Source organism: Chiloscyllium plagiosum, chromosome 14, assembly GCF_004010195.1.
Source record: "Chiloscyllium plagiosum isolate BGI_BamShark_2017 chromosome 14, ASM401019v2, whole genome shotgun sequence".
Lineage (NCBI taxonomy): Eukaryota > Metazoa > Chordata > Chondrichthyes > Orectolobiformes > Hemiscylliidae > Chiloscyllium > Chiloscyllium plagiosum.
In genome coordinates this window covers 12,126,274-12,142,841 of record NC_057723.1, presented here as the reverse complement: position 1 = coordinate 12,142,841, position 16,568 = coordinate 12,126,274, and the positions used below count along the sequence as shown (strand labels likewise).

General features: G+C 41.4%; 1 protein-coding gene across 2 annotated transcripts in view; it reads left to right on the top strand.

Annotated features, from left to right (window-relative positions):
* Positions 1 to 16,568, top strand: part of LOC122556492 (15-hydroxyprostaglandin dehydrogenase [NAD(+)]-like) — a 72,536-nt gene that overhangs the window by 54,152 nt on the left and 1,816 nt on the right. Inside the window, exons 1-5 of one of the 2 annotated variants that reach the window (XM_043703185.1) lie at positions 572 to 714; positions 3,973 to 4,096; positions 5,856 to 5,962; positions 9,402 to 9,498; positions 12,057 to 12,133. The exons of the other annotated variant lie outside the window; for it this stretch is intronic. Of the exons in view, the coding sequence (XP_043559120.1) occupies positions 622 to 714; positions 3,973 to 4,096; positions 5,856 to 5,962; positions 9,402 to 9,498; positions 12,057 to 12,133 (498 nt within the window). The 5' untranslated portion in view covers positions 572 to 621. Of the gene's footprint in view, positions 1 to 571; positions 715 to 3,972; positions 4,097 to 5,855; positions 5,963 to 9,401; positions 9,499 to 12,056; positions 12,134 to 16,568 lie in introns of those variants that run through there. 2 annotated transcript variants of the gene reach the window in all.

The window sequence follows — 16,568 nt, the reverse complement described above, 5'->3', positions numbered from 1 at the left end:
TATCCCCACCCCCGCCCTCCTCGAGCTTATCTCTCCACGCTTCAGGCTCTCTGCCTTTATTCCTGATGAAGGGCTTTTGCCCGAAACATCGATTTCGAAGCTCCTCGGATGCTGCCTGAATTGCTGTGCTCTTCCAGCACCACTAATCCAGAATATGTTCACCCCAACCAAGTCTTCTCAAACCTCCACAATCCTTCTCCCAAATCCATGTTCCTTAGTTTTTGAAAGTGAGGGGGATGGATCTTGTTGTGACAGCTCGCTGCGTGGGTACTGGGTAGGGGGTACAGGCAGAGTGAACTCACATATTTTACAGCCCTTTACTCGATCAAACTCTGCTTGGTTTCAAGGATGAGGAACTATTCCAATCCATAGTGTGGATGCTGGCCATGAACTAGAAATGTGAGGGCAGGAAAAAGTGGGAGGGTGCGGAATTTCACATTGGTGTAAAAACAAGAAGAAATGGGGAGGAAACTGACCATGTCAGGAAGATGGGCGGCGGTCTTCCTGTCTTTCTCTGTTGTGTTAGGTGGATATCCTGCAGATGTTTATTCGTGATAAGTTAACTGCAAGTACTTCATAAAGTCTCGGTGCAAAACACTAAAGTCCACCGTCAGTGCTACGATGGAGCTCCAGGGGAAAGTTGCGCTGGTGACTGGCGCTGCCCAAGGCATCGGGAAAGCAATTGCTGAAATCCTCCTGAAGAATGGCGCTAAGGTAACAATTCTAGTTGAATCAGTTCTGTCAATTTTCCCATTCAAAGAAAGGTGACGATTGCATGCACAGTGTGTTCAGAAATGCAGCTGTTTGTGTTAACCTGATCTGGAGCAAGTGGTGTGTAAGAGCTAGGTTGAACAATAAGAGTTTTAAATTGAAACTGAACTGCAGTGAAAGCCATATTCCACCAATTTACCTGCAGGTCAGTATGCAATGGCAGAAGGTGTAACACCTGCCCATCTACCTCCCCCCTCCTCACTACCTAACGCTCCAGGCACAAATTCTCAGAAAAGCAGCGCTTTACCTGCTTTTCACACAATCTGATCAACTATATTCCCTACTCACAGTATGGTCTCCTCTACATTGGGGAAATAAAGAGGAGACTGGGTAACTGCTTTGCAGAACACCCACATGCTGTCAGCAAAAATTAACATTGTAAAGTCAGAGTCATACAACCCAGAAACTGACCCTTTTATCCAATCCCTCACAGCCAACCAGACATTCCAATCTGACCTAGTCCCTTTTGCCAGCATTTATCCCATATCTTTCAAACCTTGACTCTTTATCTGTCCAAATGACTTTTAATGATGTAATTGCACTTGCTTCTACCACCTCTTCTTGCAGATGGTTCAACAAATGCACCACCCATCTATATGAAAAAGTTGCCCTTAGATCATTTTTAAATTTTGGTCCTGTCACCTTAACCTCTATCCCCTACTTTTAGACTCCCACACTCTCGGAAAAAGACCTTGACTATTTACCCTATCCATACCCCTCATGAATTTATAAACTTCAAAAAGTCGCCCCTGAGCCTCCCATGCTCCAGGGAAAGACAGCCCCAGCCTAATGAACTTTTCCCTCTAACTCAAACCTTCCAATCCTGGCAACATTCTTGTTAATCTTTTCTGCACATTTTCAAGTTTAACAGTTTCTTTCCTCAAGCAGGGAGACCAGAATTGAACACAGCATTTCAAACGTGGCCTAACCAATGTCCTGTTCACACATGTCATTACACACTTCAAAAGCAGTTGGGACTTGAACCCGGGTTTCAAGATTTCTGGAGTAGAAACACAATCACTGCACCACAAGAGGACCCTTATTGAACATGATGGAGATTTTCTCGACCAACCATCTTCAGCTGCTTCATAATGACTTCTCTGTGTCATGAGGTCAGAAATGGAGATGTTCTCTGAAGATGAGCTGGCTCATGACTGATGGACTCTCTTTGACATATAGCTTTCTATTTTTCTTATTCTTAAAACTGTAAAAAATGGCGCAAAATCATGGTGATAGTGGAAAAGCTTTTCACTGTATTTTACTGCCTTTCTTACTAGAAAATACATGTGACATTAAAACCATTCATTCATGATTGCACAACATTCATTACCATTCATGAATCCTCAGATACTAAAAAGCAGTCCATCTACAAATACAATAAGGGCCGAATGATATCTAGGCTTGGATTGACAAGTGGCAAGTAATGTTTGTGCCACACAAATACTAAGTTATGACAATCACTGATAAGAAACAATCTAACTATCGTCCCTTGACTTTCTGTGGTGTCACCATTACTGAATCCCCCACTATCTTTGGGATTAACATTGACCAGAAACTCAAATGGACCTGCTATGTAAACACAATGCCAACAAGAGCAGATCAGAAGTTATGAATACTGTGGTGAGTAACTCACCTCCTGAATCCCCAAAGCCTGTCCACAAGGCTCAAATCAGGAGTGTGATGGAATACTTCCAACTTGACTGCATGGGTGCAGCTCCAACAACACTCAAGAAGCTCGACACCATCTAGGACAAAGCAGTTCGCTTGATTGGCACCACATCCCCAAGTATTGACTCCTTCCACCACAGATGCTCAGAAGTAGCTTTGTGTGCTCTAAATAAGATGCACTGCAGAAGTTAATCAAAGATCCTTGGACACCACCTTCCAAATCTGTGCTCACTTCCATCTCATGGGGTGGCATGGTGGCTCAGTGGTTAGCACTGCTGCCTCACAAGACCAGGGACAAGAATTCAATTTCTGTCTTGGGCCACTGTGTGGAGTTTGCACATTCTCCCTGTGTCGCGTGGGTTTCCTCCGGGTGCTCTGATTTCCTCCCACAGTCTAAAGATGTGCAGGTTAGGTGAATTGGCCATGCTAAATTGTCCATAGTGTTAGGTGTAGGGGAATGGGTCTGGATGGGTTGCTCTTCGGAGGGTCAGTGCAGACTTGTTGGGCCGAAGGGCCTGTTTCCACACTGTAGGGAATCTAATAAAGGCAACAGTTACATGGGAACACCACACTTGAAATTTGTCCTCCAAGCCACTCACATGCTGATAGGGAAGTATATATTGCCTTCCTTCACCATCTTTGGATCAAAATCCTGCAATTCCCTCCTTAACAGCATTGTGGGTTAAACCACAGAAGGTGCGCAGTAGCTGTTCAAGAAAGACACTCACCACTACCTTCTCAAGGGCAAATAGAGCCAGCTGATAAATGTTGGCCTAGCTAGCAGTACCCACAACCCCACAAAAGGCTCTGATTTCATGCTGCAGAGTTTGGTTGTGCCACATTACATGTTGGGATAGTCACCCAGGAAATGTTAAACACCAAAGTCTTAAAACTCCAGGAGAACAATACAACTGAACACAAATCACTCACATTAACCACCCAACCAACCTTCCCCTTGACATCCAACTACTAGCCTGGCAGCATCACTCCCAACATGGCCTGAGTCACCCCCAATAATCAACTACCCTCTGACACATTGACTGACAAACCCTCGCACCAGTGACCTGCCATTGAGATTCTTCACTCCTGGCCCAATTCCTCCCCCACGCTCTCAAACCTGATTCAGCACTATCACCAGACGTGGCTTCTGATGCCCACCCCTAACAACTCCTGACCTATCTACCTGCTGCCATTCTACCTCCAATGATGTTACAACAATACACCTTCTTCATCTACTGTTGCTTTTGGAAGAAGCTTTGGGTCAACTGAACTCTTTACTCATTTTAATCCAGCAGCTCATGCCCAAGAAAAAGGGGATCTCTGCACTATCTCCTCCAAGGAACGCTGCATCAAATCATTGTTGAAGGATCCTCCATTAGAAGAAGCTAGGTGTAGATTTCATTTGTCTGGTCAGAGTTGGAATTAAGGTTTGAAATGGGCCATTGACTGACCCAAGCTCCATTCAGACACATTGACCAACTTGTACGTTTACTTTAGGATTCTTTGGGATTGAACCATGTTTTCTTCCTTTAGGTGAGTCTGTTGGATATCAGTGTAGCCAGAGGGGAAGCTACCAAAGCTGCCTTTGGACAGACCTATGGAGCTGAGAATATTTTGTTCCTTCCATGTGATGTAACATCTGAGAATCAGCTTAAAGGTACCAATTCAAACACTAATTTTATCAACATGCCACTGACTTGTTCAATCTGACTGACTGGTTTCTAAACAGACACTTTGCTGCAACCAATGAATGTAACAAGTGAACGTGAATGGGAGTTAGATTGCTGGCAGAGTATGTTTATACGCAGCAATATGATTAAATATAATTAGTACAGCATTGAGGATCACCTTCCATGTACTGAGAAAGAAGCACAAGGATGCATTTACACTTAGAAACCATGCCCTCAGAGCAGGGAGCAAATATCTACCAAGAAATGGGATACTTCATTGGGAACACAAATTCCAGAATTCAATACTTAGTCTGTGCCCAGGCACCAATTTATATTGTTCAGCTTTTTCATGTTCCTCTGTTTCAGGGTTTCAGTGTTCCTGGTGGAGAATCTCAGTCCAAGAGTTCCTTGTGATCTCAGTATATGCTTCCTATGTAGGTCATGGTTTAGATGATCCTGGTTTAGTGCCCCAGGAGTGAGACCATATTCTAGTTTAGTGTCTCATTTCTCCTGATGATGGTTCCCACAGTCTGTTCAGTTCTGTCCAAAAGACTAAGACCTGTTGTCTCTTGCAAGGAAGCAGGGATGTTCCTCAATGGTTTGATGTCGCACGCCATTACCATTTCCAGGTGTGTATATGGAGGTGGGGAGGTGCTTTTTTCAAATCTACAGGTGGCTTTTTTTTCAGGATCTTGATGGTTGTTGAATGTGGGAAACAGGATGCATGCTGGGAGCATTCCTCACATTTCATGCACAGCCAGTAGAAGGGTTCTCTATGAGAATTTCCAAAAATTCTGGTTGCACATCAAGAGAGTTTGGTGAAAAGGCCTTGCCCAACCACATTTCCCAGGACAGAGATAAGGAAAATTCATCAATTGTTTGCACAAATAGATCATCCTCGATAATGAAACATCTAACAACTGAAATAGAAAATCTCATTATAAGGAGAGATTGGATAGGATGGGATTATTTTTCCTGCAGCAGAGAAGGTTGAGGGGTAATCTAATTTAGGTATACAAACCTATGGAGGCAAAAACAGGGGAGATCGCGAAATTCTCTTACCCGTGGCACATGTGTCTCAGACCAACGGACGAAAGTTTAAAGTGAGGATTCGGAGATGCCGGTGTTGGACTGGGGTGTACAAAGTTAAAAATCACACAACACACAGGTTATAGTCCAACAGGTTTAATTGGAATCACTAGCTTTCGGAGCGCTGCTCCTTCATCAGGTGGTTGTGGAGGACATAAATGTAAGGCACAAAATTTATAGCAAAACTTTACACTGTGATGTAACTGAAATTATACATTGAAAAATACCTTGATTGTCTGTTGAGTCTTTCATCTGTTCGAATACCATGATAGTTTCACTTCTTTTATGTGTAAACCACAAAGTGAGGAGTAAGTGTTTTACAAAAGATGTAAGGAATGAAATTTCCACTCAGAGTAGTGAAAGTATGGAATGCACAGGCTGAAAGGGTGATGGAGTCAGGTGCTCGTGCAATATTTAAGAAGCATCTGATTGAGCACTTAACATGCCAGAGCAAAGCAAGTGCAGGTAAATGGGATGAACATAGTTTGGCATTTGTTGGTCAGCATACATATGGTGGACTGTTTCTCTGCTGCATCTCCCTATGATTCTATCACTCAGTAGCTGAATGAGACATTCTGAGGAATGTATTTAGTTCTGGTATTTTGGCCGTAGACATTGCAAACTTTGATAATTAACTACGTTCACTCTCTTTTCCAGATTGCTTCAGCAAAACTCTTGAAAAATTTCAGAAATTGGATATAGTATGCAACAATGCAGGGATCTTTGATGAGGAAAACTGGGAGAACTGCCTCAGTATAAACCTGGTATGTGTCAATTGTATATTGTTTATTTTAATTGTGTTTCATGTGAGCTCATTAATTAACACTTAAAGAAACTGGGATGTGGTTTAGTTTGGAGATGAATGTTTTTAAGGTTTCATTCTGTAAATCAATGTAAAACTCAGCAAAGAATGGTCGCAATAAAATCCTTGACCCAATAGATTGCAACTGTATGTACTCCTATGGTACTTTGCTGAGGCTGAGGATAAAGTTAAAAATCACACAACACCAGGTTACAGTCCAACAGGTTTATTTGGAAGCAGTAGCTTTTAAATAAACCATGTTGGACTCTAACCTGGTGTAGTGTGATTTTTTTTAACTTTCTCCAGCCTAGTCCAACACTGGCACCTGAAAATCCATCTGAGGATAATTAGGTAATATCCTTGATCCCTCACTACCAAAAGATATCTCCATCTGATATCTATGTCCTTTAGAATCTGGTCAACTCAGACAACGATGGTGACACTGCACAGGCTCTTGCCGATAATGATGGCACTCTTGTCAAAGACCATGTTTCTAAGCACCACTAACTAATGATGGGTGTGGGAGTCCCCATCCAGAATTTTCGGAAGCTTTCTTTTCCTCAGATCAAATGATTCTTATCATGGATGTGCTGTGATCTGAGATTGTTGGGAGAATGGGATGGCGGACAGAGATATGTAAGACAGAAGGATGGGAATTGGTGACCAGCAATAATTTCCCTTGACCTCACACCATGACAATTTTTTAACTTGGGATGTGGGTATAGTTGCCTCGGGACATTTGTGAAGGTGGTGATGAGCTCCTTGTTAAACTGTCACCATCAATGTTCTTTAGGTCCACCCAGAAAGCCATTAGAGAGGGAATTCCAGGATGTAGACCCAGTGGCACTGAAGGAACAGTGATATATTTCCAAGTCAAGATAGTGAGTGACTTGGAGTGGAATTTGCGGTAGTGGTATTTCCATTGATTTAGAAGATTTTAACTGTTCTTATTAAACAGCAGAACATATTTGTTAGGCTGATGACATATGTCTGCTTGATGTGTTTATGACATTTCACACAACATGAACAAATATTGAAGTGGAGGCTCAGGTTCTGTGAAGGCATCTGTTGTGCCCAGGGAACAGGAAATGCCCATGAAGATGAGAGAAGATGATGGTCTGTTAACTGACAGTTACGGTTCAGTCATTACAAATCTACTTTTCACAATAATGATCTCGTTTATGTGCTGGAACATTAAAACAGCACCCAAGAAACTTTAGTGGGCAATTCAGTCCCTTTCAGTGTCTTGTACAGGAACATTACATATCCATATACAGCAAGGCTTGAACAACATCAGGGCTTTGTCAGATAAGTAACAAGTAACATTCACACCACACAAGTGTAAGGTAGTGATCATCTCCAACCTGAGAGAATCTTACCCTCACCTCTTCACATGTAATGGCATTGCCATCACTGAATTCTACACAATCAGTAGCCTGTGTTGTAGCATTGATAAGAAATTGAAGAGGCTCCTTTGGCTTCAAGATTAAGACAAACACTGGGAATTCAACCACAGATGACTTACCTCCTGACTCCCCAAGTAATGACAGCTATCCCCAAAGCACATTTCAAGTGTGTCACAAAATACTGTCAACTTGTCTGAATCAGTGCAGCTCAAACATCACTCACCAAGCGTGACAGCCTCCAGGATTGAACTGCCTACATAATTGGCACTACAGCCACAAGCATTCACTCCTTCTAACATCAATGCTAGGTCGCAGCAGCGTGTACCATCTATAAGATACACTGCAGAATTTCTAAAAAGCTTCTTTGAAAGCACCGTCCAAACCCATGAATCATAATAACTGGGCTGATGCAAGGTCAATGAATGAAGAGCATGACGCTATCAGATAATCATAAAAACCTGCCTACTTCTCTTGCATTCTGCTCAGAAGGAAATCTAATAGGGAATCTGATTATCTTACCTGGTCTGCCTGTGTATGATTCTACACCCACAGCATTGTGATTAACTCTAAAATGGTCTACCACAGCATATAGTGGCACAAAAATACCACAGGAAAGATGAATAAGAAGGAAAGGTGGAGGACCATTGGACATCATCTTAAGTATCAGAAATGACAAAAACAGCAAAGTTAATATAGCAAAGTCCTCCTCAGGGCTATTAACTTGGGATGTGTGCCAAAATTGAGAAAGGTATCCCACAGGCTATTCAAGCACCAGCCTCACATAGATATGCTAACTGCTTTTGTGAGTTAGTTATCATGTCACTAAAATAGTCGCCCTAATGTCATGGGTTCAAATCCTACCGTGGCAGATGGTGACATTTAAATTCAAAAGAACAAAATCTGGAATTAGAAGCTGAAGTAATTGTTACCATGAACTGTTGTTGATTGTTGGAAAAAACCAGCTGCATCACTAACGTCTTTTAGGGAAGAAAAACTGCTGCCCTTCCAAGTTCTGCCTACATTTGACTCTCGATCCACATTGTTAGGCGATTAATTGCACTCTGAGCAATTAGGAATGGGCAATAAATACTGGCCCAGCCAGCGATACCCACATTCCATGAATGAACAAATATTAAAGTAAATCTTACCTCTATCATTTTCTCAAAGGAAATGAGGATGGGCAATCAAATTTGACCTGGGCAATGACTACTCCACCCAGGAACGAATAAAAACCCAACTCATTGCTAAGTGCGATGAAAAGTTTAAGCTTGAGACCAGTCACTGGAAAACACCATCACCAGACATATATCACGCACCAGAGAATGTGCTTCTTTTCCCTGCTCTCTGTCAGCTTCCTGCCAATCAATTTCCTGTGGATATCAGTGGAGCACAACCACACCCCATTTAATACAATCGACTCAGAGAAAGTGAGGACTGCAGATGAGGGAAATCAGAGTCAAGAAGTGTGGCGCAGGAAAACCCAGTAAGCTACGAGTCATTATATTTATTCAGAAACAGATTTGTTCAAAACTCACTACGTTGATATGAATCTGGACCCGTAATCCATCCCATTAACCAAGTCACAGATTGATCGAATCCATTTGACCAATCTGTTGTCCATCTTCACACTGACCAATCTTCACACCATCGTAGCTAGTTTGCTCATTCCACTGAATATCCTCTTCATTCAACGGATCAGTTGGTTTATTCTAGTGACCAGTTTGCCGATCCCTTAGTTTGTCCATCCTGTTTATCAGACTTCCCATTCCACTAATTATTCTGCATCTTTCCACAGCGTTTTACTGTTTATCATTCTACTAGCATCTGAATTTTTCTGTGTTCTGCAAATGCTTGAATGTACTCTTGCTGGGTGAATATCAATGAGATTTGCTATCCACATACATCTCTGTATTTTGCAACTGTCTACATGTCAGTATTTTAACATTGACTGAATAGGCTTGCTGCCTGGTGATTCCTATGATGTTTGTATTTCAGGTCAGTGTAATTAAAGGAACCTATCTGGGAATACAGCACATGAGTAAAGAGACTGGAGGGAAAGGAGGAGTGATTGTTAATATCGCCTCCATGGCAGGTAAGTCAGCAAAGTTTATCAATAGTTTATCAATGAATATTCTAAGTTTTGCCTGAGGATTCTGGAAAACATCCACAGTGGACAAATTACACTTTGCACGTAATGTACAGCAAAGGAAAAGATATTTATCTCCACACAAGCTGCTGGTCATCTGAACAACTCACAACATCATTCAACTTCTGTAGCTTCCCTTCAAGTGTCATTCACCTGAAGCCATTCTCTTGCAGTCACGAGGTGATTACATTTGAATCACTTCTGGTTTTTCCTTTGTTCTTCACTGGATTTGTTAGTGACTGTTTAATAGTTCATAGAATTACACAGAACAGGAGAGGCTCTTTGGCCCATCAGGTCTGTACTGCCAAAAATGTATTGAATCTGCACCAGCCTTGCTTTCCAGGACAAGACCCATCAGAGGCCCACTACAGTTATTGGCCGTCTCTGGGAGACAATAGGATACACGTAGACAAAGATATAACGGAGACACTTAGAGCTCTATAAAATGCAATTAACTTATAAAGGACTGCCTGGGATGGACATTCTCTGAATGTCTTCACTACACCTCCTGACCTAGAGTACCTTTTGCAGAGGTATTCTTTGAAGTCTTGCTGAAAATCTGCCCCCTTCACAGTTCACATTTCACATCCGTCCTGCTGAAAATCAAGGATTTCCTGGGCTGCTTCATAAACAGATCTGTGCCAAGTGTATGCCTTATTTCGAATTATCTGTGTACATGACCAAACCTGACCGTTTTGCCCTCATTTGGGAAAGACACCAGTTACTGATTTCCTGCAATGTTAGCTCTGAGCAGACTTGAATGTCTCAGCATAATTACGCTCACAAAACATTGACATAACAGCCCATTGTAAAGCTTCCTATCAGTTCCTGGTATCTTCAGCTTTGTCCAGTACAGTTGACCTCTAGTCGAAACATTCTTTTTAAGTCTCCTCTATTATAACCCCTTCATCTATTCCTCAGCCTTCTCTTTCCAAAAAAAATAAGCCAAGCCTAACTCTTCAACCCAACAATTTACGCTGACACTTCAGCTTAGCAATAAGAGAAGGTTGTTCTGCTATCAATAGCTGAGATTAGATTACATTACATTACAGTGTGGAAACAGGCCCTTCGGCCCAACAAGTCCACACCGACCCGCCGAAGCGCAACCCACCCATACCCCTACATTTACCCCTTACCTAACATTACGGGCAATTTAGTATGGCCAATCCACCCTAACCTGCACATCTTTGGACTGTGGGAGGAAACCGGAGCACCCGGAGGAAACCCACGCAGACACGGGGAGAATGTGCAAACTCCACACAGTCAGTCGCCTGAGTCGGGAATTGAACCCGGGTCTCTGGCGCTGTGAGGCAGCAGTGCTAACCACTGGGCCACCGTGCCGCCCACCAATGTTAAAATGAGACAATGCCTGCCCCCTCAAGGGACAGAAAAGTTACCATTGCTACTATTTTAAAGAAGATCACAGAGTACTTCCAGTGTCATTTTATCCAAACAAACTTTTGTAGCACATAAATACAGAATATAGCTGAAAAAACACATTTTGTCTTCTACTCATCAGGACAGGTCTCAAGGAAAAACAAAGTAAAACAAAAACTACATTGATACCAAATGTGAGAAATGTGCAGATTGTTTGACAAATGGACCCTCTTCATAGAATCCCTACAGTGTGAAAGCAGGCCATTTGGCCCATCAGGTCCGCACCAACTCTCTGAAGAGCATCTTACCCAAACTCACCCGATCCTTGCAACCCTGCATTGCTCATGTCTAATCCACCCAGCCTGCACAGTTCAGGAAAATCACCTAACCTGAACATCTTTGAACTGTGGAAGGAAACTGGAGGAAACACATGCAGACAAGGGGAGCATGCGAAAACACCACACAGCCAATCGCCTGAGGCTGGAATCGAACCCAGGTCCCTGGCGCTGTGAGGTAGCAGTCCTGATCACCGAGGCACCATACCACCCTCTTGGTAGAAGTATTGCCATGGAGAGGTTAATTATGGAGAACCTACTCCCTTTCTTTAGCTTTGCTTGTTATATTCTCTGTCACCAAATCCTTTCTCCCCTCATCCCACTCCAGCGGGACTGTCTGTTCTTTCCAGTCTGGCACTTGGACACACTATTTTCTGCCATTCTCACATTCTGATCACTTTATCTGAACTTTTATCCCTCAAGCACTCCACACCCCCACCCCCATACTATAGCATAAATGCTGCCCCCTTCACAGTTCACATTTCACATCCGTCCTGCTGAAGTGTCACCTAGACTTGAAATGTTAGCTTCCTTTTTCTTTCCATGCCTGCTGCCAGTATTTTATGTTTTCAGGGAAGTTATTTATGACTGACAGTTTCCAGCTTGTCTTTCCTTTACATTTTAAATTTAATAAATGCAGGCAAATGGAATCAGGACTATTTCTTCATCTAAGTAGTAAATGTTGACGTGACCTAGATGACCTGTTTCCATACCAATTCATTTCCATATTTTCACATGTTTCTGTTTGATGGAGTATTTGATGCTAATTCTCTGCTGTTTTGTGGTGAACAGGTTTGATTCCTTTCCTCCTTGGACCAGTTTATTCAGCCTCAAAGTACGGAGTAGTAGGATTCACTGCGTCACTGTCTGTGAGTGCTATACTATAATGCAAAGAGTAAACGTTTCCTAAATAAATAATGCACCAATACCATGCAAGAATCTAAGATTGGTTTCCTTTCATGAGTACACACCAATCTCTCTGAACATTAACCTTTACAAATTTCATGCTTTTTAAAATATTCTGTTTGTCTACAATAACGAACAAAGTGAACAAGTGCATACTTAAAAATTGATAATTTTTCCGTCATTTTGTTACACAATATTATTTAACCTGCTTAAGCATTATTACAACCTCTTTGTGATCTCCTCACAGCTACCATTTTTGTTTAGCTTTGAATGGCTGGTCAATGTCGATATCTTACTCTGTCTCTTTGCCAAATTCATTAGCATAGATTGCAAATAGCTGAGGCTCCAGCACAGATCATTGTGGCCCTCCAAATGACACAGTCTGTCAACTTGAAAATGAACTTTTTCTTTCCTAATCATCAGCCAACTGTTTATGCATGTGTTACAACACAAAGTCAACCCCTCTGCTAATTTAAACCAGCCACACAGAAGAGCTTACCTTGCACTGTAGTCTGTTAAACTTTGGCAGGGAAAGAACTATCCCAAATAACACTATTTAAAGAAACAAGTTAGCAACTTTATGTTTTAAGTCCAAAAGAGAACATTAGACAACAATTATTTACAACTCCTTTCTCTTAAACCTATCTTTTACCTCCCACTCCACAATACTGGTCCAATTTTTAAAAAAACCCTGATTAAGATTTACAGAAACAAAAACATGTTTCAAAAGCAGCCAGCTGTGTTGATTCTCCTTTGTAGATTTTCCTCTGTAGATTCTCCTGGGTCGTCGTTTCTTAAATTTTCTGCTGCACAAAATCCTTCTGTACACATACTTTTCAAAGAGCTATTATGCTAGCAGCCTGTATTTATTGATGCTCTTTGCTGTTCTCCCACTAAATGTTCAAAATGTCTGATTTTATACCCCAAATTATCAGATCATTTCATTGGTTTGATGTCATCAAACTCTATTCAAATTCTATTGCATCTTGGTATCTGGGCCATAGTTTAAACTGATCGGCCAAATTTGAATTTGTTTTGTATCATGGCAACATGGGTCCAGCTATTTGTGTCAAGTAAATGTTCCATTTTAAAATCTTTTAGCACACACTGTACCTCTCTAAGTCCATGCCAGCTTCCACTCTCTTAAAGGTGCAGTACACACCTACATTGTCATAACACCTCCCCCTTCAGAAAAAAAAAGAACCATCATAATGAAAAGATGGCTTATGTTTTTTTTCTCTATTCCTTAACCACGTTACCATGAATATAGAACACAGAATGTTACAACACAGAACAGGCTCTTCATCTACTTGATGTACAATAGCATTAGTCCTCCCTATCCGATTACTACATATGTCCTCAAGTAACAAATCTTTCAACTGCGTCTGTGCTACTGAGACAGATAGTTTACTAACCTATCCCACTCCTCAAAGACTTCTTCATTTTTAACATATTTTGAGGCACTTCAAGATCCACAACATCTGGATTTGGTTCCTTACTCTGCAGGGCAGTAACTAACACCTCTTTCTCCAGTTCTTTCTCTCTATATAACATGGTTTCAACATCTTCACACGACGTAGTCGACACAGTTTTCTTTCTATCTGGCATCTTTACCGGATAGTTCACCTGACTCAACTCTTTCTCAATTTGATAGGGACCACTAAACTTGCCTTTGAAGGGATCTCCTATCACTGGTAACAATACTAACACGTCATCCCCTCAGGAAAACATCCAAGTCTCAGAGTTTTTATCTGTCACCTGCTTCATTCTATGCTGTGTCCTCTTTAGGAGCATGGTTAGCTAACTCCCCTATTTGATTTAATCTCTCCCTCACCTCCAATACATAATCTAAGTGTGAGATCCCCGACTTTGGTCCTGGCAATTTCTCTTTAATTAATTTCAAAGGGCTTCTCACTTCATGTCCGAATATTAACTTGAAAGGAGTGAACTGAGCAGATTCAGTTGGAGCATTTCTAATGGTAAGCAATAGGAATGAGATACCTTTATCCCAATCATTCAGGTAATCCTGGCAGCATTTTCTCAGCATGATCTTCAAGGCCTGAATCTACATTTCTAAAGCTCCCTGGGATTCAGGATGATAAGCACTGAATTTAAAATGTTGTATATCTAAGCTATCAATGGCCTAGCATTAAAATTAGACCCTTGGTCTGACTGAATGTCTCTGGCAAGCCCAAATCGCATGAAGAAAGTGACAAACACTTCAACCACCCTTTTTGTCTTAATACTCCATATTGGAATTGCCTCCGGAAATCTGGTAGACACATCCATTATGGTTAACAAGTACTGGTTCCCACTTTCAGTTCACAGGAGAGAATCTACACAATCAATTATAACCTCTGTGAAAGGTTCTTCGAATGTAGGAATCAGCAATAAAGATGCTGGTTTTATTGCCGCCTGTGGCTAACTGACCATTTGGCATGTATGGCACATACGGTAAAAGTTAATCACATCCTTGTGCAATCTAGGCCAATAAAAATGTTTTTGTACCTTAGCCTGAGACTTTCGTACACCAAGGTGACCTCCTAGATGCAGTTCATGTGCTTACCATAACACTTCCTGTCTGTATGCTACCAGCAACACAATGTGGTGCACATTGGCACATTTCTACTCTGCACTAACCTGCCGTAGTCTCCATTTCTACCTGAGGATTCTATCTTTCAGATAATAACCCTCAAAAATATTCTCTGCCTCCATATATATATATATATATATATATATATATCTTTTATCGTCTCGTCTTCCTGTTGCAAGTCCCTTAGCCTTTCAGGACTAAACTCTGCTGTCTGACCTTCTGCCTGTTCAAGATTTTCCTGCACCATTACCTCAAACAAGATGTCCGCTAACTAAACCTTAACTCCTTCATCCTCCTCTTTAGGTTTTGCTTCGTCATGTGATTTATGATAGTGGGATCTGGTTACTACAGAGTCTGGGAAAATACCAGGATATTTTTCTTTTATCTCCTTAGTTTCTTGGTCTTCCCTGGGCTTCTCCACAATAAAGGGTGTAAGTCCATTCCCAAGAACCAACTGGATTCCTGAAACTGACACTCTGTCAAGCACTCCCATTGTTACTTCCCAAGTCTTGAATTGGCACTGCAACCTGATCTTACACAGGGGAATACTAAATTTCTGTCCATCTATCCCACAAATTACCACATTCTTGGGTAACAGATAAGAAAGAGTGCAAATTTGCTCATATCTTATGATTAGAGACTGGCCAGATCCTGTATCACTCAAAATTATAACTTCTTGCCCTTCTCCCCCTGTTCTTTCTGAGTAATCTTCATCCACATAGGTGAATTCTTTACAGAGATCAGGTACCGTGGAAAGATCTGAGGCCTTTCACCTCCATTCCACCCTCTTTGGCTTCTTTTTTAACCTGTGGTAAACACTTACCAGTGTTCTCTACTCTTTGTTTTGTAGAATCTCCCCTTCTCCCTACTTTTATCCCTCAGAGGATGAAATTCTGGCCAGAAACTTGTCTTAAGCACTGACACGTATTCATTTGCTAACTCTGCTGCGCTTCTCACTTTCTGAACTTTCTGTTCCTCCATGTGAAATCTTATCAGCTCTGGAACTGAGTTTTTAAGCTCCTCTCTCTCAGAGCCTCATAGGTCTTAACTATTTGTAAAGCTGACACTCATTTATCAAAGTGACTGTTTAATTCTTTTGAATTCAACGTAAGTCTGACTTGGTTTTTTCTTTATGTTCTAAACTGCTGTCCATACACTTCTAGTACCAATTCATAAGCACTTAAAATAGCCTGTTTGACCTCTTCATAATCTCTTAACTGCTCATCTGACAGTGCGGCAAATACCTCACTAGCTCTGCCGACCAGTTTAGTCTGAACTAGCATTACCCATAAATCCTCGGACCACCCCATCTGCCAAGCTAATTTTTCATTTGAAATAAAGAAGGCTTCAACATCTTTCTCATCAAAGTGTGGCAGAGGTTTGATGTATTTATATATATCATTATCTTCTCTTTTAATCCCCATCCTGTTAACTGGACTTTGCTGACTATGTCGCAACTTCTCAAGTTCAAATCTCTCTTTTTGCTTTCTCTCTTTCTTTATTTTCTCTCTCTTTTTTCTGTCTCTCTCCTTTTCTTCTCTCTATCTGCTCAGATAGGAATGAACTCTCTCTCCTTCTCCTCTCTCTCTTCTCTCTTTGTTTCTCTTCTAACTTAATTTTCCTCAATTGTGATTTAACATTTTCTAACGCTACTGCACTTGTCTGCTTCTCTGACACACCTCATGCCAGAATCTGTTAAATGTTGAGAGGTAAGAACAAATACTACTATTTAAAGAAGGATTCAACAATTCTATTTTTAAGTCCAAAAGACAACTATTTTCAAGTCTTAAATCTATATTTTATCT